This window comes from Manis javanica, chromosome 10, assembly GCF_040802235.1.
Source record: "Manis javanica isolate MJ-LG chromosome 10, MJ_LKY, whole genome shotgun sequence".
NCBI lineage: Eukaryota > Metazoa > Chordata > Mammalia > Pholidota > Manidae > Manis > Manis javanica.
In genome coordinates this window covers 2,926,686-2,951,084 of record NC_133165.1, presented here as the reverse complement: position 1 = coordinate 2,951,084, position 24,399 = coordinate 2,926,686, and the positions used below count along the sequence as shown (strand labels likewise).

The window sequence follows — 24,399 nt, the reverse complement described above, 5'->3', positions numbered from 1 at the left end:
ATTCCTAGACAATGTCTGAGGTTGGCATTTCCTAACATTCTCTCTCCCGCCTTGTTCTAGGATTTAAGATGGCTTGTCTTCCAGTTCATTCTTCATACACTTGGCAGAAACACATAAAATGAGTAATATGGCTCCTCACAATGCCCTCAATAAGGCAACAAAGTCTCCACTCACCAAATAACAAAGTAACCACTGAAATCACAGTACTTCAGATCATGCACCAGTTTTCAAAGGCCACAAACCAAAGTACCACATGCTTATCCCGAAATAGGTAACAATATGCACAGAGATATATACAAAGAACGAAGGCCCTGGAATTACAATCCACTGATAATTATTTGTACTTCCTGAACAGAAAAGGCCATCAACATTCAATGCATGGCTCCGATCAAATGCTGCTCAGAGCGCTCTGGACACTTGCTTCACTAGAACATCCAGGGAAGGTACTCCTCATCAGACAACCAAAACAGAACAAAAAAGAATGTTTATGCACGCAGAATGCATTTTACCAAGCAAATAAAAGATGATCCAAAATGCTTGAGGGAAAACTCCATTTATGAATGAGTATATCCTGATTTTAAAAAATCACTGAAACAAAACCTCTTGTTTCTGAGATTTAGCCACACCCACTATTTGCACCCCCTGTAGGAGGCAAAGTTTTCAGTGTTTTGTGTACCTTCAAAAGTCTGCACAAAGAATATAGAAAAAATGTAATAAAAAAAATACAAAGACAAAAACAAAAAAAGAAAAAATACAAGGAAGAATTTTAAAAGTCATATGAACAGAAGTTAAAAAATAAATGAATCAAGTCTGCATGTCAATTTTAATAATAGTGTTTCTTAAAAAGTAAGACACATAGTTTATCAAACTGTTTAATACATTAATTTTTTTAATCTGTTCAAGTTGATTTCATTTATGAAGAAGAGACAAATCTCCAGGCAGAAGCATTCCAAATAAATTATGTAGACCCTCCACTCTAAGGCAGGTAGAGCAAAACTCCCACCCCTCGAGTGTGGACTGTGCAGTGACTTCCCTCCAAAGAGGACAAGATGGAAGGAGGAGGAACATTACAGCAGACACGGACAGGCACTGCCTCAACCAGATCAAGGGCAACATCAACCATAACGGGAGGTCATGCTGAGAGCACACACCCTTGATATGAAGGGATAAAAATGGCAATTCTATGATCTCCCTTCCATAAGCCAATCAAACCCATCACCCAGTCTTACGATGAGAAAAGCATCAGACAGATCCCAATAAAGGGGCATCCTAAATATACCTGATCAGTCCTCCTCAAAACTGTCAAGGTCATCAGAAACAAGGCAAGTTTGAGAAAATGTCACAGCCAAGAGGTAAAACTGAGCAGACATAATGAATCTAATACAGACTACTGGATGGATCCTAAAACGGAAGGAGAACACTAGGGGAAAACTAGAGAGATCTGTATGGCTTTCAGCTGATAATGTATTAAGAGTGGTTCATTAATCGTGACAGATGTACCATATTAATATGTTAATAATAGGAAACTGTGTAATTGGGGAGAAGAGTATGGGAATCCTCTGTACTATTTTCCAATTTTTCTGTAAATCTAGAACTGTTCCAAAAAATAGGTATACTTTAACAATGGGCAAAAAAACTACTGATATTTATCAGGAGAAAATCTGATAAAGTATTAATTCTGATCAATGGGTAGGTATTGATTATATTATTCTTTGTTCTTTTGTGTGTGTTTTGAAAATTAATGGAAAAAAACAAAATGAAACCAATAAGTCACAAATCAAACCTTTCTTTGCTACAGTATTAAAAACAATTTAAGGGGCAAATCACTTGTAAAAAATCACATTTAAAGAAATTGTAATTATGCTGGCCTCCTGCATGTGAGAGGTAAGCACACATTTTCACTAGCCAGAAAGTCAACTTCTTCATGAATCTTTCAAAACATGCCTGGTTGAATTAATATTTCTGATTGAGAGCCACAGCCCACTCAGACAACTGGCAAGGCTCAAAGGATACATGGGTGTATTTCTAGAAAAGTACAGGCAGTAAATCCTTTCATATAACAAAAAAGACTCCTGGAAATTAGACTTACTCTCCATAATTCCTGTCCTATGAATTTTATAAAGTGGGGGATAACCTGACCCATACACAGAAAATTAGGTATTATGTACTTTCCCACCATATTTTGAATCCTGCTACATTATAGACAAAATGGTGTAGTAGAAAAAATACAGACTTTGGAGTCATACACAGGAGAGCGCTAAGTCAGTCTGCCACTTTCTAACATGCATTTTTGGATGGCTTGAGTAATTTCCTGGGAGGCAGGAATGTGGCTCAGAATATTTTATTCCATGTATAAAACAGATATGGCACCTGCCTCACAGGATTATTAACATGAGATAAAGCAAGATTATGTTGCAAAGTACCCAGAACAGTGCTCAGTACAATGGGCACCCGGGAAATGTCAGTCCTTGCCTGCTCTTCCCTTACTGTAACTCAGGACTAGTAAATACACTGTTATCCTTGTTGCATAACAGGATCATACTGAAATCTTATGTTATAGTCATTATATAATTCTGAAAAAAGCCAGAAGTATTACACAGTAATCAACATAAAAACCCTAAATGTTTTAACTTGGTGACAGATGGACAGCAAATTACTGTCTAAAGTAAATGTAACTCTTTCCAAAATATTGCAGAAACATTCTGGAGAAGTCGATCCTTGAAGTCATGCCTTGGGCCTATTTACATAAAGAGTGTTAGGTTTAACACTTCCTAACTTTCTTCACTAAACACTGAAGGAAATAACATAATTTCTGAAGTGTGACATACCTCATCACTAATGGGCACCCATTATATACCCTTAATATATGCTCACACCATCAAGATGGAGAGATTTCCCAGTGCCTAGAGTGCACAGCCATAGCATCACCGCCTCCTAGGGCTTGTTAGCCAAACAGACTCACCAGGGCCCCAACCCCAAGACCTCGCAAATCAGAACTTGCATCTTAACAGGATCCCCAAGTGATCTGTAAATCATTATAGTTCAGGAATCGGCCCAAATCTATGCTTAAGTGTGAGAGACAGGTTAATGGCCAGGTTTGAGAATGGCTCCTAAAACGTTTGTACTGGTGGAAACGCACTAAGAGGAATACAAAGAGCAAAGTCTTCAAAGAGACCCTGGGTTTGAAAACTGGGCCCCCATGTAAAACGTTTGAGTTTCCAGTTCCAGACTTTTCACCTACTGAGTAGTTACAGGGTGACTTTAAATGCTGAGGTACAACGATGTTTCTGAGCTTCCTCATAATCTGCTGCTGTCTTCCACCACGCCAGACGAACCCTGTCCCGTCAGTCCATCTCTGAAGCTGCCATGCTTGCCACAGTGAGGGGCTGGCCTGAGGGTTAGGCTCCTAGCTTCAGAACCCCCAGAAATTCAATTAGCTCATTCAAGTTGGGTAAGTTTCCCAACCAAAAAACCACAAGCAACAAACAACAAAACAGAGACCCACAGGCAACAGGAGAACAGGCCCAGGAAGAGCTTGAGCAGAGGCTTAAGGGCACCTGCAGCCCGTGTAGAAGCACAGGGACTTGGAGGGGCTGGGGCTGAAGTGTGCAGCCAGGGCCCCACGCAGATCCTGGAGGGGGCACAGTGCTGGAGACACAGAGATTCGGACCTTGCTGAGCATCCTGGGAATTGAACTGAGACGCCCAAAAGACTACATCTGAGGAGCAGGACTCCTCAATACCTGCCTTCAGAAAGTTCAAAAACAAACCAAACTGATCTGTGAGTCAAATATCTGCCAGAACCCCAACACTCTCTAAAGGAAGACAACAAATCTCATATTCAGCAACACTTCCACAATGTCCACTATACAAAAATCACTAAATATACAAAGAGGCAGGATCAAATTTTCCCTAAACTCAATTCTATCACTGTTCAATGTAAATATACTACATACCCTGATTAAAAGCCTTAGTGTCAGAACAGATTAAAAACAAGTTCCAACAAAATGCTCTTTATAAGAAACACACTTTAAATATAAAGATACAGACAAGAAGGTAAGAGATAGTTTGCAAATATTAATCATAAGAGAATAAGAGTGGCTGTGTTGCAACAAAGTAGATTTTAAGACAAAGAATATTAACAGAAATAAAAAGGAACATTTTAGAATGATAAAAAGCTCAATTCATCAGCAAGACTTAATAATCCAAAATACATATTCACCTAATGAAAAGGGTTCAAAATTTAAGAAATAAGTAGTCAAATTTCATTCTGATTAAGAAAAAAATAGACAAATCTGTAATTACAGTTGGCTTTATAGTACTCTTAGTAACTGATAAACAAGCCAAAGCAAAATACAGCTGATTTGAACACAATCAACCAAATTAACTGACACTTACAAAACACTGCACCTTACAACTGCAGGATGCATATTCTTTTCAAGCATATGTAGAACACTTGTCAAGACAGGCCACAAGCTGGACCATATTAACAAGTCTCAATAAACTTCAAACGACAAAAGTCATACAGAGCATGTTCTCTGACCACAAATGAATTAGAAATCAGTAACAATTATCTGAAAAATTCCAAATATTTGAAAATTAAGCAATATATTTCTATATAAAAACATGAGAAAATAAACAAAACATAAATATATTTTGAACTGATAATAAAAACAAAACAAATAAATTATGGGATGCAGTATGGAATAATATTTAGGGTGAAATTTATTGCTCAAATGTTAATACTGGAAAAGTCTAAATGACCTAGGTGCCTACTTCAAGAAGCTAGAAAGAGCAAAGAAAACCCAAACTAAGTGGAAGAAATAACAGACTCAATGATACAGAAAACATTAGAGAACTGACAGATCAAGTTGGTTGTTTGAAAATGTCGGTCAAGTTGACAAACCCTTACCTAGATTGACCAGGGAAAAACAAGACAGTAAAACACCAATTACAAATATTAGATTGAAAGAGATGGCACTGGACATCATTACAGATTCTACAGACATTAAAAGGTAATCAAGGGAGTATATGAACACTTTATGCCAAATAAACTCAAGAACTTAGAATTAGATAAAAATGAAATTGATAAATTCCTTGAAAAAAAACAAATTCCCAAATGAAGATTCAAGAAATGAAAGATCTGAAGAGCCTGTACATATTAAACTGAATCATGATAAAAAAAAATTCTTCCCTCAAGAAAAACTCCAGACCCAGATGGTTTCACCGATAAATTTTATCAAACATTTAAGGGATAAAATATTAATCTTAGAGAAACTCTTCCCAAAAAGGGAAGAGGGAACAATTACTGAATAATTATGAAGCTAGTATAGTCTTGACATCAAAACAAAGTAAGTATATTGCAAGAAAAGAAAATTACAGACCCATATATCCCTCATGAAAACAGATGCAAAAATCCTGAACAACATTTTAATAAATCAGATCCAGTAATACATAAAGCAGATGGTACATCATGATCAAGGGAGGTTGGCCCCAGGAATGGAAGGTTGGTCCAGCATTCAGAAAGATGTACTTCATCACATTAGAATAAAGAAAATCCCTATGATCATCTCAATAAATGCATAAAAAATATTTTGACGAAATTCAGCAATCATTTATGATCAAAAGACTCAGCAAACTATCAACAGTAGAGACCTTCCTCACTGAGGTGTATCTTAGAAAGCCTACAACTAACATCATACTTCGTAATAAATGACCAAATGCCTCCCTTCACAGGTTAAGAATAAGACAAGGAAAACACCTAACATATAAAGAATGGAGGAGGAAGAATAAGAAGGGAGAGAAATAAAGAATCATCACACTGAGGTTATAATAGCTCAATAAGCGAGTTAAGTTAGATGGTTAGATAGTAAAGAAGCTACCCTTGAACCTTTGGTAACCATGAATCTAAAGCCTGCAATGGCAGTAAGTACGTATCTTTCAATAATCACCCTAAATGTAAATGGACTGAATGCACCAATCAAAAGACACAGAGTAACAGAATGGATAAAAAAGCAAGACCCATCTATATGCTGCTTATAAGAGACACACCTCAAACCCAAAGACATACACAGACTAAAAGTCAAGGGATGGAAAAAGATATTTCATGCAAACAATAGGAAGAAAAATGCAGGTGTTGCAGTACTAGTATCAGACAAAATAGACTTAAAAACAAAGAAAGTAACAAGAGATAAAGAAGGACATTACATAATGATAAAGGGCTCAGTCCAACAAGAGGATATAACCATTACAAATATATATGCACCCAATACAGGATCACCAGCATATGTGAAACAAATACTAACAGAACTAAAGGAGGAAATAGAATGCAATGCATTCATTTTAGGAGACTTCAACAGACTTCTCACTCCAAAGGACAGATCCACGAGACAGAAAATAAGTAAGGACACAGAGGCACTGAACAACACACTAGAACAGATGAACCTAACAGACATCTACAGAACTCTACACCCAAAAGCAGCAGGATACACATTCTCCTCAAGTGCACATGGAACATTTTCAAGAATAGACCACATACTAAGCCACAAAAAGAGCCTCAGTAAATTCAAAAAGACTGAAATTCTACCAACCAACTTCTCAGACCACAAAGGTATAAAACTAGAAATAAATTGTACAAAAAAACCAAAAAGGCTCACAAACACATGGAGGCTTAACAACATGCTCCTAAATAATCAATGGATCAATGACCAAATTAAAACAGAGATCAAGCAATATATGGACACAAATGACAACAAAAGCACAAAGCCCCAACTTCTGTGGGACACAGCGAAGGCAGTTCTAAAAAGGAAGTATATAGCAATCCAGGCCTATTTAAAGAAGGAAGAACAATCCCAAATGAATAGTCTTAAGTCACAATTATTGAAACTGGAAAAAGAAGAACAAATGAGGCCTAATGTGAGCATGAGGAGGGACATAATAAAGATCAGAGAAGAAAACTGAGAGTAATTAAACAATAGAAAAAAATCAATGAAACCGAGAGCTGGTTCTTTGAGAAAATAAACAAAATAGATAAATCTCTAGCCAGACTTAGTAAGAGAAAAAGAGAACCTACACACATAAACAGAATCAGAAATGAGAATGGAAAAATCACGACAGACCCCACAGAAATACGAACAATTATTAGAGAATACTCTGAAAATCAATATGCCAACAAGTTGGAAAACCTAGAAGAAATGGACAACTTCCTAGAAAAATACAACCTTCCAAGACTGACCAAGGAAGAAACAGAATATCTAAACAGACCAATTACCAGCAACAAAATTGAAGCAGTAATCAAAAAACTACCCAAGAACAAAACCTCCTACCCAGATGGATTCACCACTGAATTTTATCAGACATATAGAGAAGACATAATACCCATTCTCCTTAAAAGTTTTTCAAAAAATAGAAGAGGAAGGAATACTTCCAAGCTCATTCTATGAAGCCAGCATCACTCTAATACCAAAACCAGGCAAAGACCCCACCAAAAGAGAAAATTACAGACCAATATCCCTGATGAACATGGATGCAAAAATACTCAACAAAATATTAGCAAACCAAATTCAAAAATACACCAAGAAGATCATACATCATGATCAAGTGGGATTCATCTCAGGGATGCAAGGATGGTACAACATTCGAAAATCCATCAACATCATCCACCACATAAACAAAAAGAAGGACAAAAACCACATGATCATCTCCATAGATGCTGAAAAAGCACTCAACAAAATTCAACATCCATTCATGATAAAAACTCTCAACAAAATGGGTATAGAGGGCAAGTACCTCAAAATAATAAAGGCCATATATGACAAACCCACAGCCAACATCATACTGAACAGCGAGAAGCTGAAAGCTTTTCCTCTAAGATTGGGAACAAGACAGGGAAGCCCACTCTCCCCACTGGTATTCGACATAGTACTGGAGGTTCTAGACACGGCAATCAGACAAAACAAAGAAATACAAGACTTCCAGATTGGTAAAGAAGTTAAACTGTCATTATTTGCAGATGACATGATATTGTACATAAAAAACCCTAAAGACTCCACTCCAAAACTACTAGAACTAATATCAGAATTCAGCAAAGTTGCAGGATACAAAATTAACACACAGAAATCTGTTGCTTTCCTATACTCTAATGATGAACTAGCAGAAAGAGAAATCAGGAAAATTCCATTCACAATTGCATCAAAAAGAATAAAATACCTAGGAATAAACCTAAACAAGGAAGTGAAAGACCTATACCCTGAAAACTACAAGACACTCTTAAGAGAAATTAAAGAGGACACTAACAAATGGAAACTCATCCCATGCTCTTGGCTAGGAAAAATTAAAATGGTCAAAATGGCCATCCTGCCTAAAGCAATCTACAGATTTGATGCAATCCTGATCAAATTACCAACAGCATTCTTCAACGAACTGGAAAAAATAGTTCAAAAATTCATATGGAACCACAAAAGAATCCTGAGAAGAAAGAATAAAGCAGGGGGGATCTCGTTCCCCAACTTCAAGCTCTACTACAAAGCCACAGTAATCAAGACAGTTTGGTAGTGGCACAAGAACAGACCCATAGACCAGTGGAACAGAATAGAGTCCAGATATTAACCCACACATATATGGTCAATTAATATACAATAAAGGAGCCATGGACATACAATGGGGAAATGACAGTCTCTTCAACAGATGGTGTTGGCAAAACTGGACAGCTACATGTAAGAGAATGAAACTGGATCACTGTCTAACCCCATACACAAAAGTAAATTCGACATGGATCGAAGACCTGAATGTAAGTCATGAAACCATAAAACTCTTAGAAAAAAACATAGGCAAAAATCTCTTGGACATAAACATGAGCGACTTCTTCATGAACATATCTCCCTGGGCAAGGGAAACAAAAGCAAAAATGAACAAGTGGGACTATATCAAGCTGAAACCCTTCTGTACAACAAAAGACACCATCAATAGAACAAAAAGGCATCCTACAGTATGGGAGAATATATTCATAAATGACAGATCCGATAAAGGGTTGACATCCAAAATATATAAAGAGCTCACATACCTCAACAAACAAAAAGCAAATAATCCAATTAAAAAATGGGCACAGGATCTGAAGACACTTCTCCAAAGAAGAAATTCAGATGGCCAACAGACACATGAAAAGATGCTCCACATCGCTAATCATCAGAGAAATGCAAATTAAAACCACAATGAGATATCACCCCACACGAGTAAGGACTGCCACCATCTAAAAGACAACAACAAATGTTGGTGAGGTTGTGGAGAAAGGGAAACCCTCCTACACTGCTGGTGGGAATGTAAATTAGTTCAACCATTGTGGAAAGCAGAGTGGAGGTTCCTCAAAAAGCTCAAAATAGAAATACCATTTGACCCAGGAATTCCACTCCTAGGAATTTATCATAAGAATGTCGCAACCCAGTTTCAAAAAGACATATGCACCCCTATGTTTATCGCAGCACTATTTACTATAGCCAAAAAATGGAAGCAACCTAAGTGTCCATCAGTAGATGAATGGATAAAGAAGATGTGGTACATATACACAATGGAATACTATTCAGCCATAGGAAGAAAACAAATCCTACCATTTGCAACCACATGGATGGAGCTAGGGGGTATTATGCTCAGTGAAATAAGCAAGGCAGAGAAAGACAAGTATCAAATGATTTCACTCATAGGTGGAGTATAAGAACAAAGGAAAACCAAAGGAACAAAATAGCAGCAGACTCACAGAACCCAAGAATGGACTAACAGTTACCAAAGGAAAAGGGACTGGGGAGGATTGGTAGGAAGGGAGGAATAAGGGGGAAAACGGGGCATTATGATTAGCACACACAGTGTAGCAGGGGGGACAGGGGAAAGGCTGTGTATACAGAGAAGACAAGTAATGACTCTACAGCATCTTACTACGCTGATGGACAGTGACTGTAATGGGGTTTGTGGGGGGGACTTGGTGATGGGGGAGTCTAGTAAACATAATGTTCTTCATGTAATTGTAGATTAATGATACCAAAATAAAAGAAAGAAAGAAAGAAATAAAATAATAAGACAAGGGATGTATGCTCTCACCACTTTTATCAAACACTGTACTGGAGGTCTCAGGCAGAGCAGTAACGCCACAGAAGAATACAGCAAATGGATTAGAAAGGAAGAAGTAGAACTGTTCAAAAACAACATGACCTAAAGAATTCTAAGACATCTACTAAGTAAATTATAAAGTGAGTTTGGCAAGGCTACAGGACATAATGTTAACACAGAAAAATCGATTTTATTTTTCCATATTAGCAATGAACAAGTCAAACAATGATATAAAATCTAGAAATTAAACAGAAATGAGCATGAGAAACTAAACAACCTTATTTTAGTACTTAATATAAAGCTAAGAAATGGATAGATAGCTCAATGGAACTCTACACACCAGGGATGGCAGACCTTTTCTATAAAGAGCTAGTCAGCAAATATTTAAGTCCCAGCTGGAGACCTATGGTTTCCATCCCTCATTCTTTTATTTATGAGTTTATTTTTCAACCACTCCTTTACAAATATAAAAACCATTCAGAGGTTGTGGGCCATAGGTGGCCCACGGGCTGCAGTCTGCTGACTCCTGGACTCCAGGATCCAGAAACAAACAACTCATCCAGCCAATTCCATTCCTAGTTATTTATCCAAGAGAAAGGAAAATCTGTATGTCCACACAAAGACTTACACAAAAATTTCACAGAAGCTTTATTCTTAATAGCTCCAAACTGGAAACCACTGCAATGTCCATGAATAGAAGACTGGATAAGACAGTCACGGTATATCATACAATGGAATACTATTTAGCAATAAAAAGAACTACTCAATCCAGGCAACAACATGGATGAATCTCAAGAAAACACTGTGAGCAAAAGAAGTCTTGTTGGGGGAAAAAAGTTTACACTATTGCATTTACATGAAGTTTGAGAGCAGGTAACTCATCCATGGTCGAAGAAATCAGCAGTGGCTGCGGAGTAAGGGGACAGAAAAGGGAAGAATACAAAGGAGCTTTCTGTGGGAACGGGAATGCCCTGAATCTTGACAGAGTGCACCTTACACCAGAGTGAGTTGTGAAAAAGGCATCGAACTGTAACAGTTAAGATCTATGCATTTCATTCTGTGTAAATTATACCTCCAAAAATAATAAAATATTTGAACTGTAACATATTCAGGTCTTTAACTCCAGATCCTAATAGCTGACCTTTTAGCTGGGAAGTAACAAGGTCAATTGGTGTTTCTTAAAAGTTTCTTACAAGCTCTTCACAGTAGTCACCTGGGAAAATTAACAAATCAAAGCCTCCAATGTTTCTATTAAGCAAAACATTAATTCAACTGGTGTTACCAAAAATAGTTACAAAGTTAACTGGAAAAAAGAAACATGACTGACTTCACCTTAAAAAAAGATATTTAATTGTAGATAGAAGACTGGTAGGGAAAACATTAAAAACTTAACATAACACTAATTATGAATTGGGTGATAGAAATATGGACAATGCCTTCTTCTCTAGGCTTTCGAATTTTGTACAATAAACATCAACTATTTTTAATACTAGAAAATATTCTCTGAAAACATTACCAAAGCCGTCTTGTTACTTCTTCAAATGTTTTGTGGTGACCTCAAATCCTTCCATGTGAGAAAGCCCCTTGCCAGCTAACTAACCAATCTTCAGGTTTTTCAGTAAACCTAGGCACTGTGCTAACTACAACTATATATACACCATCTTAATCAGCGCAACACTTTTGAGATAAATATTATTACTAGTATTCCCTTTTAATCTACACAATTCTCTAAGGCAGGTACCATTATTATTCTCATTTAAAAACAAAAACCTAAGACCCAGAATGGTTTACATAATTTTCCCGCTGCTAATTAGCGGAGCCTGGATTTGAGCTGAGGCAGCTTACTCCAGCGCCCGAGTGCGGCTCTCAGGCACTCGGCGGCATGAATCTGGGGGAGGCAGCCTGGAAGGCAGCAGCCAGGTCAGAACTACCTGTGGTCAAGCCATGTAATACACATACACAATCTCGTGTAATTGAGAAGTTGTAAAAGGAAATAAATTCATGGATAATTATCATGGGAAGTCAGGCACATCCTGAACTGCATGTTCTGCAGGACAACTATGATCACCTTCCAGTAAAGTCACAAAAAGATTACTGAGCTGGTAAAAGACTGCTTAGTAGTTCTACCAAAAACCTGTGCCTACAGGAGTTTATACACATCCCAAGGCACATGGTAGCCAAATTAGGCCAAACAAGTATTTGCTTAATATAAAATCCCCTTTTTTTCTTTGCATTATTTCATGAAATGACATTATATGGAAAAAAAATGGAAGCATCAGACAAATGTACAGTACTATTTCTCTTGCTCTTAAATATTAGGATTTCTAATCATCATTCCAAAAAAGCAGAAGGTAGACCAATCATTCATTCCTTAATAGCAAACCTGCCTCTTATAATTCTTTACTGACTACACTCTGCTTACCCACTCCTTCAGTGCACAAGTTCTCAGAATGTGGCCCCTGACCAGAACAACTAGGGTCACCTGGAAGCTGGGAAGAAACGCAAATTCTTGGGCCCCACCACAAACCTGCTGCATCAGGAATTCTGAGGGGGCCCAGGATTCTGGGTTAACAAGCTTGCAGTGATTATGTGGATGTTCAAGTCTGAGAGCCCCTGCTTCTTTTTCTTATCTGAACAAATGTTGGTTTCCTGGGTCCAGGGGGGTCTGGATCTAAATCAAAACCTTTACCCCTCAGGGAGAGCACCAGGCAAAAGCAAGGTCTGTGTTTTCTGACCACTTTCTAAAAAAGAAGGGCATGTAAAAAACCTTACATAAAAAAAAAATTAATAAACATCTAACCCCATACAAACTATATTTTGGTCCCTTTTCAGATTCGTTATTTATAAGAAAGGACCGAAAGGACTTCTAAGGCTGCAAAGCACATTTTCACGGACCTTAGAACTAGAAAGATCCTGGACCGCCTGGTCAGATGCTCCACAGCGCCTCCTCCCCCAGCTGCGGCCCCCGTGGCGCGGTCTCTGTGCAGGGCAGCGGCTCTCAGCACCAGCAGCCGGAGAGCGGCCAGAGTGTCTGTGCACCTTCCAATTCCGACTGAAATGTATACTTTTCTACTTTCCTTCTAAAAGACGAGCACTTGGGTTATTTTCAGTAGAAAATTAGAACACACTACCAAAAAGGATGTATCAGGTTTCACTATTGCTGAAATGTAGAAATCACTTAAAAAAAAAAATCATAGTGCCTTGTTAACATTATTGCCATGTTGTTGAAATGGTTTATGTTTTCTATTTTATATATTTTCTTTAAGAGTTAGGAACGAGAAAATGGAAATAATCACAAACATCGATAAAGTCTAAAATTTTAAGAATTTTTACACAAGTCTAAGTTAATGAATTTTAAAGTCTACATTAAAAGAATTTCTATTAAAATATAAATTGTAAAACTGACCAGAGAACAGGCTGCACAGGTCAGGGACTAAGAGATCCATCCTCAGCCAGACTGTGTGACTGTGGGAAGTTATTCAACTTTCCTCCATTCCCTCTACTTTGTATGCCTCCATTTCTTAATGTGTAACATGGGAATGGCATATAGTATCCAGTTTATATTTGTAAATGAGGTGAAAGTTAAATATTTTGAGTTTTTATCAAAACCAAACTAAATTGAGACTTTCCTAGAAGAAAAATATACTGACCCAAGAGACCAAAAGTTTAAAAGGGCCAGTATCTATAAAAACAGCAAGAGTGTAAAGATCTTAAGTCACCCACGGGGAAAAAAAGCTTCAGGCCTGTATAGTCATACAGGAAAAGTGTATTCTCCAAAGAACAGAACAAATGCCAAACCATTACACAGAACAGATATGAAAGATTTACTAGCTCTTTTTGACCAAGTGAACATAACACTGGTAAAAAAAACCTGACAAAACACCATGAAGAACTTATGGATCGATCTCACTACTGATTAGTGAGAAGCAAAATCGTAAGCGCAACTAGCAAATAAAACTGAGCAATAAATTAACTTTCAATTTCACCATTACAGAGATGGTTCAATTTGATACTAGGAAACCTACTGAGATAATTTTTCACATAAATAAAACAAAAGGGAAAACTCACTAGTTAATCACCACAGACGTCAAAAAGGAATTTGATAAAAGCAAACATCTGATAAACAAGCAATAGATTATGCTCCAATTTAAAATGATTGTAAACCAACACTCACATTAGGCTTAATAATAAAATACTAGATACATCTGTACTTAAGTCAGATGTAAGACAGACTTTATGCCCAAGACTATAAACATTGCCAGAAATACTAGCAAGGAGAATATAGCAGTATCGATAACACAAAAGAGAACTGCCTAACTAGGGAAACCCAAACTTCAGAACCATCTGAAAAAGTATTAGAATAAATAAGAGAATTCCATGAAGTGGCCAGTTTACCAAAGCGACACAAATACAGCAACATCCTTCCTATATTAGAACAATAGTCAGTTACGTAAAGAAACAGAACTTGCCCCCAAAAGCAACAGTAAATCCATTAACACATTTGGAAATACAATTAATAAGAAAGGTGTATTACCTATATAAAGAAAACTATACTATGCTTCTGAGCAATGTAAGACCCCACAAAATGACATAACTTGTATTCATAGGATAAGACCACTCAGGAAGCCACAAAACTGTTAAAATGTCAAATTCTCTCTTAAATGATTTATAAAGTTCAACACAATACCAATCATAAGATTATTTTGTTTGTTTTTAAGAATTTGGAAAACAGTCTTAAAATTTATCTGAAACAAGTGTTTCCCAACCCTAGCTGCCATGAAAATCATCTGAGAAGCTATAAACTGCAGTAATTCTCATGGTCTCCCCAGATATTCTAACTGAATCGGTCTGCAGTGGGGCTCAAACATTACATTTTTTTTAAAACTCCCCAGGTACCTGTGATGTGATGTGCAGACAGGGCTGAAAACCACACACCTGAAGGGGCACCTTATGAGAATGGCACAGAAAAGAGTATATTGTTTAAAGAGAATGAAGTGCAACGAGCTCCATCACATACTAAAATTTGTTATGTGGCAAGGATAAGAAGTTTTTGGCACAGGATAAGCAAAGATCAATGGAACAAAACCAAGAATACAGCATCAGACCCAAACCCTGTGTATTTGAAAACTGAATAAAGTACAACCAAAATAGCTTGTTTACATCACTGGGTGAAAAAAGCTGGATTAGCAACATCTGAATAAATGGTGCTGCGATTACTATAACTAAGAAAAAATAGGCAGCTAGACCTCTAAATCCCACTCAGGCCAAAATAAATTCTCAGTTAAAAATCAAAGGTATAAGGGGAAAAATATAGGAGAATATTTCATAATTCTGGAATAGAGAAAGCATTTCTAAACATGACATAAAACCCAAAAGTTATAAAGGAAAAAAAGTTGTAACTGTTTTTAATAAAAACTGAAAACATTCACTGGTAAAAACACAGAACTATGGTATTATAAACCTACATGGCAACAGTCCTGGTAAAACAGAGTTTAGCAAATAAAAAAGGCGGGGGACTTACATTTAAAAGGCTTTACCTTTTAATATACAAAGGATGTTTTAAGAAATACAAACCAACAAGAAAAAATGGGACACAACGCAACAGAAAAACTGACAGAGAATATGAAATATTAGTAACAAACAGCAAAATACAAATGCCCATGAACATATGAAAAAACATTTTGCCTCAAAGACAATTTGCCTAAGAGATTGGCAAATCAGTAAAAAATGATACCAATGTTGAAGAGAATTTGAGACGGGACTCACTCACTGTTGATGAGGTGTAATTTACGTGTTTTGGGGGAGCATATTTGTCAATAATCTATGCTTATCAAGCATAGATTTTTAATAAAAATGTCAATATCCTTTAATCTAGAAATTTTACTTCCAAGAATTTATCCAGCAGATACAGTCACCCAGCTGTACAAAGATGTATATACAAATCAAAATTGTTAATAGCAACAGAACACTGGAAACTACCTAAGCATAAAGTCATTAGGGCACTAGTCCTGTAAATGAAGATAGACCCAACTCAGGGACTACTACTGCACAGACATAGGAAGAAGGGCTGAGATCCAACAGATAACATGGGCCAACTCACGCTGGCAGGTGGTTGGAAGAAGGTGCATGCAGACATACACACACACACACACACACACACACACACACACACACACACGGAGGTCATACTACCCTACTTTTCATATTTAGGGCAGCTATTGACACACATGCCCACCAAAGACCTCTACGCCTCTATGCACAGACCATCTCTGGCAGGATAGGTAAGAAACAGTAGCCACCTTTGATGAGAGAATTTGGGAGAACCAAACATCAAGGATTGAAGGAGATGACCTTTTCAGTTCTTAATGTTTTTTTTTTTTTAATTTTTGGCTGTTTGTTGTTAAACAATATGATGAATACTTTCTAAAACACAGAACTTCTAAGAGTCTCTGACCCACTGACCTCACTTTTCAGAATCTACCCCAAGACGCATGATGTCCCTACACAAGGATATACTGACTGCAGCACTGTTTGTACCAATGAAAAATCAGAAACAATCCAAATTAGAAAAGTGATAAATTAGGGTGCTTTAGATAATGGAGTATTTTGCTATCAGGAGGAAAAAAAGAAGAATCAGTGTGCAATGACATGGAAAGGCATCTGGGACATATGGCTGCATTGTAAAACAGTAAGGTGCTTATTACCAGTTTGGTTCCAGTTCATATTAAAAAAGGGTGTGTATGAATAATAGACTGCATAGAAGTGGCTGTCTGTAAGGAGTGACGAGCTGCTCTTTGAATAATTTTACAGGAAATCTACATTTCCTTTATAGTGATAATTTTGAAACAAAATTACCTTAAAAAAATTTTTCCCCCGTGTCCATTTTAAAGTCTTATTTGGCTTTGAATGAACTTGTCTCTTGCTCTTACCACTATCAGTTCTTTTGTCCCACCCAGGGGCGATTCCAAAAATTCAGTCCCTGCTCCTCCTCCATCGGCCTCTCTGGGATGCCTACAGGGAGCAGAGACGGCTGCCCCCACAACGCTAACGTGGCTTACTTTCCTCATAATGAACACTTACAAAGTGTTGTTTGAAAGAAAGGTCACTCTGAAGAAACGAATGAAAACCTGGGTGGCCAGAGAACGTGAGGTGATAGAGATACAATCAACAAAGTCCAGACTGCAGGAAACCCCCCAGGAACAAAAAACAAAAGACACGCAAAACAATGAGATTCTTAAACAGATAAATTTTAAGGATGCTAGAGAGTAATAGATTCTTAAGAGCCATATCAACTGAATAAAATATGGGTTATTCGGGTTTTGGGAAAAAAAAGTCTGTAAAAAACAAATTATGACACATGAGGTCACTGGAAACTTGAATATTTAAGTGGACATTTGATGACATGAAGAAATCATTCAGTTACACCTGAGAATGGTACTGTGTTAAGGTATAACGGTCTAACTTTTAGGGATACATACTATCAATGGCTCTCCAAATTTGGTCAAGGGACCCACACCCTTTCTGGGGGTGGGGAGTGGAGAGTGTATCACAACGTCAAAACGGTTTTCATAAAATAGTAAGACTGTCTTTTTTATTCTCATTCTCTCACAAGAACACAGAAAGGTTTTCCAAAGGCTCTGTGAGGTGTAATATCATTGTGCTTAATGGTTAATGGAATGTGTGCTTGTGTCTTAAAGTTCTAACTTTAGTATCTCATGTGGCAAATGTTCATGGATATGATCCATATTTTTAAAATATCCCTGTGGGGCCCTCAGTAATTTTTAAGATTATTCAGGAGTCTTAAGGCCAAAAAGTTTGTGAACCCTTGCATTATTATACTATTATGCTTACTTTTGGATATGAACTAAATTCTCTAAAATATAAAGTTTTTTGTAACTGGATAGCATGGAGTGAAGTGATGTGTGAATTAGGAAGGAATAAATGTCAATCTATCCATGAAACTTAAACCCACAGAAATCTCTTCTCAACCCACCTCTAAAAGGTACACGCACACACAGACCCCTCTCCAAATGCCAGGGACAACTACAATTTAAGTTCACATTCCCTTTTAATTAATAACACTTCAAAAGAGAAAAATGCAATTTTAATGTATGGAATTACTGCACCTTTATTTCTTAAGTTAAAAGAAAAAAATCCTCTCCTTACCTAAGCCAGTCACAGGGCTTCGTATCCATCACCTAATACTTGAATCAACCTCATGGGGAAATGGTGCCCTCCTCTTACCCTTCCCTTACTTAAGACTAATCAAATCCAAAGAACAGCCCAGACTGTTTTACTCTTCTGGAATTTGCTGTATGAAATACTGCCTGAAATTGGTGTGCTGGGGCTGATGCTGAGAAGCCTCAGGGTCAGAGTTCCTGCGGCGCCTACCGGGCCAGGGAATCAGCCTGGGCTCCTCCTCCCTTGTCAGCTCATCTTTCTCTGTCGCCTCCTATCCATCTTGGCATCCGCCTTCCCTATTCTCCAGTTCAGTTCCTACTCCACACCAGACGCATAGCTGGTGGCTGCAAACGCCAGCCAAGGCCTTTCCCTAGAGCACAGTCCTCAACCCCGCACAGGCCTCCCACGAGCCTGGAGTCTTCATAAAGCCCCCAGTGCTGGGTCCCATCTCCAGTTTCTGGGTCAGCAGCTCGAAGCTTCTAACAAGCTCTTTACTTCAGCTGATGCTGCTGGCTCAGGGACCTCACTCTGAGAAGCACTGCTTTGGAGTTTTCCTTGGGACCTGAGGGTCTGTACGGTTCCCTGGCTCTGCCACCTCTTCCCTGTTAACCATGGCAGGTAGCCAACCAACTCAGAACACAGCTTCTTCGTTGGTAAAACAGAGACCGTGACAACAGACACTTCAGCAGGTGGTTGTAAAAAGGAAAGTGCATACAGAGTAAGACCTTAAAAAGTGGGGAAAGAGGAGTTGAAGCAGCCTTTCCCAGATTCACTGATGCAACAAAAAGCCGATTCCCAGCAGAAGCTGCCTCTTTCAACCATGTGGTCCTATTGTCTTATTTCTACACTTTTTCTTCAGAGGTTGAAAACTGGCAATCAGTTCAAATGCATTGCCTGGGCTTTCAACTCTCTGCTGTGGAAGCTATTCTACTGCCAACTTCTTTAAGAACTCTCATGTTAAAGACACGGGGCAGAGATCTTTATCCTAGAAAGATGAGCTCCAAGATACCAAAGCCTGAGGGGCAGGAGGAAAGCCTGAAGGACAGGAACATGCCACATCGTCCCACTTCATGCTGCTTGGAGGGAGAAGCCCCCGGTTAGTAGGAGGCATTCACACCTTCAGTTCACTTACCTTTGTCATGCCTCCCGCCTGTGCCGTGTTCAGTCCGGCGTGACTGGCCATCTGCGGCGAAACCTGCGTTAACGTCTCGGCCAGCACGCTGCTCGTGGTCCCCTGCATGGCTGGAGCAGGGTACGGCATTCCAGCTCCCCTTCCTCTGCCAGCAGCCCCCAGAGATCCATTCATGACTTGCGCCTGCCCTTGCGGGGCCTGGTTCATTAAACTGTGGCCAGAGTTACTATTGAGGAGGCCTGGGTGGGTCTGGTTAAAGTTAGCATTCATGCAGATCCCAGGTCCTGTCTGCGACGTGGCAGGGCTGCTCGTTACCAGCCCCACTTGCTTTTGTGCTTGCTGATTCAGTGGTTGGGAAGCAGGGGGAGTGGGCCCAGAGGTGCTGGCTGCCTGCTTGGGCAGGCTAGGGGCTGACGTATCTCCCTGGTTCAGAGGGCTCTTGCCCATGGCACCCAGGCTGGCCATGTTTGCACTGTTCGGCTGCCCCTGAGCCTGGCTGCCGAGGCCCTGCTGCACGGGGCTGCCAGCACTCACATTTCCTATTCCTGGGTTAATACTAGAGCCACTGCCTCCGCGCAGAAGCTCCGACAGTTGTTTATGTTTGGAAGCAGCATCTGGAACAAGGTTCCCACTGTTTAAAAGGCCTAATTCTCCTCCATTGGGGATCAGCTCATCAGGAAGATCATTTTCCAAGTCAAACAATGATCCAAAATCTAGAAATTAAACAGAAATGGAAATGAAAAACTAAGCAACCATAATAGCTCTCCAATTGTCATATGTTACTACGATCTTAGCCTAAAGGGGCGTGTAGCAAGGGACACTAGCATGTCTCAGGAGTAATGCCAAAATGACTTGAAAGTTCAATTTGGGAAAATAAAACAAGGAAGAATATTTTCCAAATTCTGAAGAAGGTAAGTTAAACAGAGATGAGAGGAAGACAAAGCCTATTAGATTTTATCATATATTCTAAGACAATAATTAAATAGTGTGGTCTGAGGACAAACACAGACATACAAATTAAAGGAAAACAATGTAAAATTTAAAAATTCACTGAATTATAATGTTAAAATGCTTTTAAGAATGTAAAAAATAATTGGACATCAGTGGAGAGGAGGCAAGGGAAGGAAATTAAAGTCCAATCTTAACTGATTATGTACTTAAAAGGTAAATTATCAAGAAAACCAGCCTAAACAGAAAATGAGATTTCTCAAAGTGCTTAAGTTGCAGAAAGTAAGAAGACATATACAGAAACTAAAAACAGTTAAAAGTAAAAGGAAACAGAAGCTTCAAAAATACTTCTCTCGAACAACCTAAGACAGGCACAGTTGCAGGGGGGCCATCAGGTGAGAAATTGGGTCTCAACAGTGGTGAAGCTTAGAACCTCAACCCCCCCCCGTTTTGAGAGAAATCTTCTGCATCCGTGGATGTCTTGCTGCCCTCGTCTAGCCTGGATTAATACTTAGTCCATAGGCACACACCTGATCATCTGATCATCTAGATTTGCCCTCTTACAGCACTAAACTATGTTTTCTACCTTTATCTTGCATCTACCTACCACTTCAGCATTTTATTAAAAATAAAAATAATAATAACAGTAAAGGGAGAAATGTGGGATCCACATATAAATCACGTATAAAAATCAAATGAATATTCATATTTGACCTGATTGTTTATAGTTCATAATGCGTGATCAAAACCGAAAGTTTCTGTGATGACTGCCCTTGGACTGCTCACCATGTAAGAACTTGTTCACCATTTAAGAACTTGTTCGTTATGCTTCAGAAGAATGGAGACTGACGAAAATTAGGCTTGGGGTGGATTAATGATTGTGCATTGAGCATTGACTCCCCTATACAGAATTTTATTGTTGTTAACAACCATTTGATCAATAAATATGAGAGATGCCCTCTCAAAAAAAAAAAAAAGTACTTCTCTCATTTGAAAGGGGTTAACATCAATCAGACAGACAGATGAGAAGCACATGGAACCCCAACAGACACAAGCAAGTAAGGATCACAACAGAAGACAAAACAGTGAACAAAGCAGGTCAACCTTCCTGGTAATCAAACATTTTTTCTGGTCTTAAAGTGCCATTCCCTAACACGTGGCCTATGTATGTCACCTGCACGGACTACGCAGTCTGCAACCCATGACAACCTGGCCATATGGGCATGTGCACAAGGATCTGCAGAAATACACTGACGGCAGTATTCTCTGTAATATCAAACCAAGTGCAGCCACCACCACCACCCCCGAGGCAGCTGAGCCTAGTAGGTATAGACTAGGTTTACACTAGTTGTTTACTAAACTAGTGACGACTAGACCCAAAATGCCTGCAACTGAACCAGGCTGTGCCTCTAGCTCTCCGCTTACTAGCTGTGTGACTTTGGGTAGTATTTAGACTTCCTGTGCCTCAGTTTCCTCATCTGAAAACTGGTGGTGATCATGGCCACTGTACCTCATAGAGCTGTTTTGAGGACTACATGAATTAACAAATGTAAAGCACTTAAACAAACATCACCTGTGGGTGGCGAGCGTTCAGTAAGTATTCCCTATTGTTAGTACTGGTATCCAAGAGCAGAAGGTCTGATAAATCACTGTGTAGTATTATAAAACATTATACATCTATTAAAATAATCATGAAAACTACCGACATGAAGGAAAAGGTACGTTATGTAAAAACATACAAATGGAAACTGTACGCTGAATGGCACCCAGAGTAACGTCAGAACTAAAGTACGTGCACGTGGGCACTGGCTGGAAAACAACATGACAGAACTAGAGAGCCCTACTGGTAAAGCGGCGGGGCATGAGCACACGTGGCGTTTTGGCTTTTTTTTTTTCTTTTTTAACACAGCTGCTCCCCCTTCCCACCACCAACTTTTAGAAAACTGAAAATGTTTTCTCCACAGTGGCTGACCCTAAAGACTGCTCATCCAACACCCTCAACGGGTGGCTGCTTGGGGGCTCCACTAAGGAAGGGCAACACCCTCCCAGCCACAGCAACGAGTGGGACTGGAGAAGCCAGCCACCACCACCCTCCCCTTGCAGGTGACACAATCCCAGCTAAAGGAACTGAAGGCATCAACCAAGACACGTCTGGAAAAGGTTTTCCTTCCTAACAGTCAGGGCTCCTCAGAAAAAGAGCTCCCCTTTTTGCACTAGTCTTCATTGTGAACTGCAGCAACCATCCTTGGCCAGGAGAAGAGACACCACTCACACACTAAGGACGCTGCAGCAAGAATTACAAACACTTGGGTTTGTGAAGCCCTCCCTGAGCTGAACTGTCCAACCCTGGAGCCTCTCAACCTTCAGACTTCTTGTTATATGAGAAAATACATTTCCTACCATGTAAGCCTTTCCACCTGGAGTTTAATGAAGCTGAAGGCATCCTGGAATCACAATCATTTCTGCAGATGGAGTTCACACTCCTTTGGTGGCACCCTAGGCCATGAGCCCACTTCTCAGCCCTCCTTCCCCCAACACTCCCGACGCACCCCACCTCCCGGCCACGCCACAGTGAGCTGTCGCATGAGTGCCCGTTCCTTCTGCATGTGCTCTCTCTCAGTGTAGAAAATCCCACCCCCGTGCACAGGGACACACACTTTGTTTTTTGCAGAACCTGTGAGAATAAGTTGCACAGTATGATCCTGCCTCCCCCTCCAACTCCTTCACTATGCATCCTAAGAATACCCTTTCACATAAGCACAGTATGTTTATCAAATTCAGGAAATGTAACATTGACACAGTACTTCATATACTGGTTTCTCTAACTCAGATGACCCATAATGCCCTTTCTCACATTTATTTTCCTGGTCTAAGATCCAACTTAGGGGGCTTCTGCACTAGTTGTCACGTCTGTCTTATCCTTTCATCCAGAAAGGTTCCTCAGACTCTATCTTTCCCATATTTTTTAAGACAGGACAGTTATTTTGCAGAATGTCTCTCAATTTGGAGTTGCTTCCTTATGGTTACAGGCCACATAAATACGAGGACACACAGGAGCTGACCACTGGATACAGCGGACAGCTCTGAGGGCACCGCTGAGCAGGGCTGCTGCTGGCCCCCGCCAAGCCTCCATGCCTCCGTGTGCTTCTGTGGGCACCACTCCACGCCTTTTATGCTAGTGTGTTGTCCTCGATCTGGAGGTTCACTATGATCCCCAGACGCAAAGATGACACAGAAATTAAGTATAAATAAAACCACCCTCCAATATATATATATAACCAATATTTTTGTTTGTTGCCTTCCAGCTTCTGTCCACATGCATATTTTTACTCAGTACACTTTAAAAAAATCACTGTTTTTAACACCATGCTCCTTACTCTATGAACACGAGAATGAAACTCATCTAAACCAGAAAGCGGGAGCCATTATGACAGAGATCGGGTTTCCTTCCGATGTGCCAAGGAGGGGATGGCTAGCCAGTAGAAGTACTGTAAACCAGAAGAAGAAAATGAGCTCCAAATATTTTAAATTTAAAGTTTGGAGCCTCCTGGCTCTTCCAAATATTCCAAAGCACTTTTCCTCAGAGAGGGTGGCCAGGCCAACAGCAGGTAAACCTAAAAAGAATAGTTAAACCCAGCAGCGCCAGCCCATCTGGAAAGGGCTGGAAAGGGAAATGGCATCAGAAGTGGGGCACCAGCTCCAAACCTGGCTGAGCCAAGCAGCACCTCCCTGGGCAAACTGCCCCATGCCTGCGCCTTGATTCCCTTAACTCTCAGACATGGACCGTGATATCCCGCTGACGCAAGATGCGAGCCGGCTGAACCCCTTTGTGTCACAGATACTGGTTATTTTATTCTATCTTACACAAAAACTAAAATTTCTTACCTTTAAAAATTCAACCCCATGCTGCCACTCTCAAATTTACCAATTTTCTCTTATGGTTTAGTCTAGTCACACGCACACACCTCTTACAGTCGTAGCAGGCATTATGTCTTGGGCTCATTCTTGTGTTTTATTGGTGTGCAACATTTTGTCCACCGTGAC

At 39.4% G+C, this 24,399-nt stretch overlaps 1 protein-coding gene across 2 annotated transcripts in view; it reads right to left on the bottom strand.

Annotated features, from left to right (window-relative positions):
• Window positions 1–24,399, bottom strand: part of CREBBP (CREB binding protein) — a 124,786-nt gene that overhangs the window by 75,990 nt on the left and 24,397 nt on the right. For both annotated transcript variants that reach the window (XM_073214575.1, XM_073214576.1), the window contains exon 2: window positions 19,408–20,120. In XM_073214575.1, coding sequence (XP_073070676.1) covers window positions 19,408–20,120 — 713 coding nt within the window. The remainder of the gene's footprint in view (window positions 1–19,407; window positions 20,121–24,399) is intronic.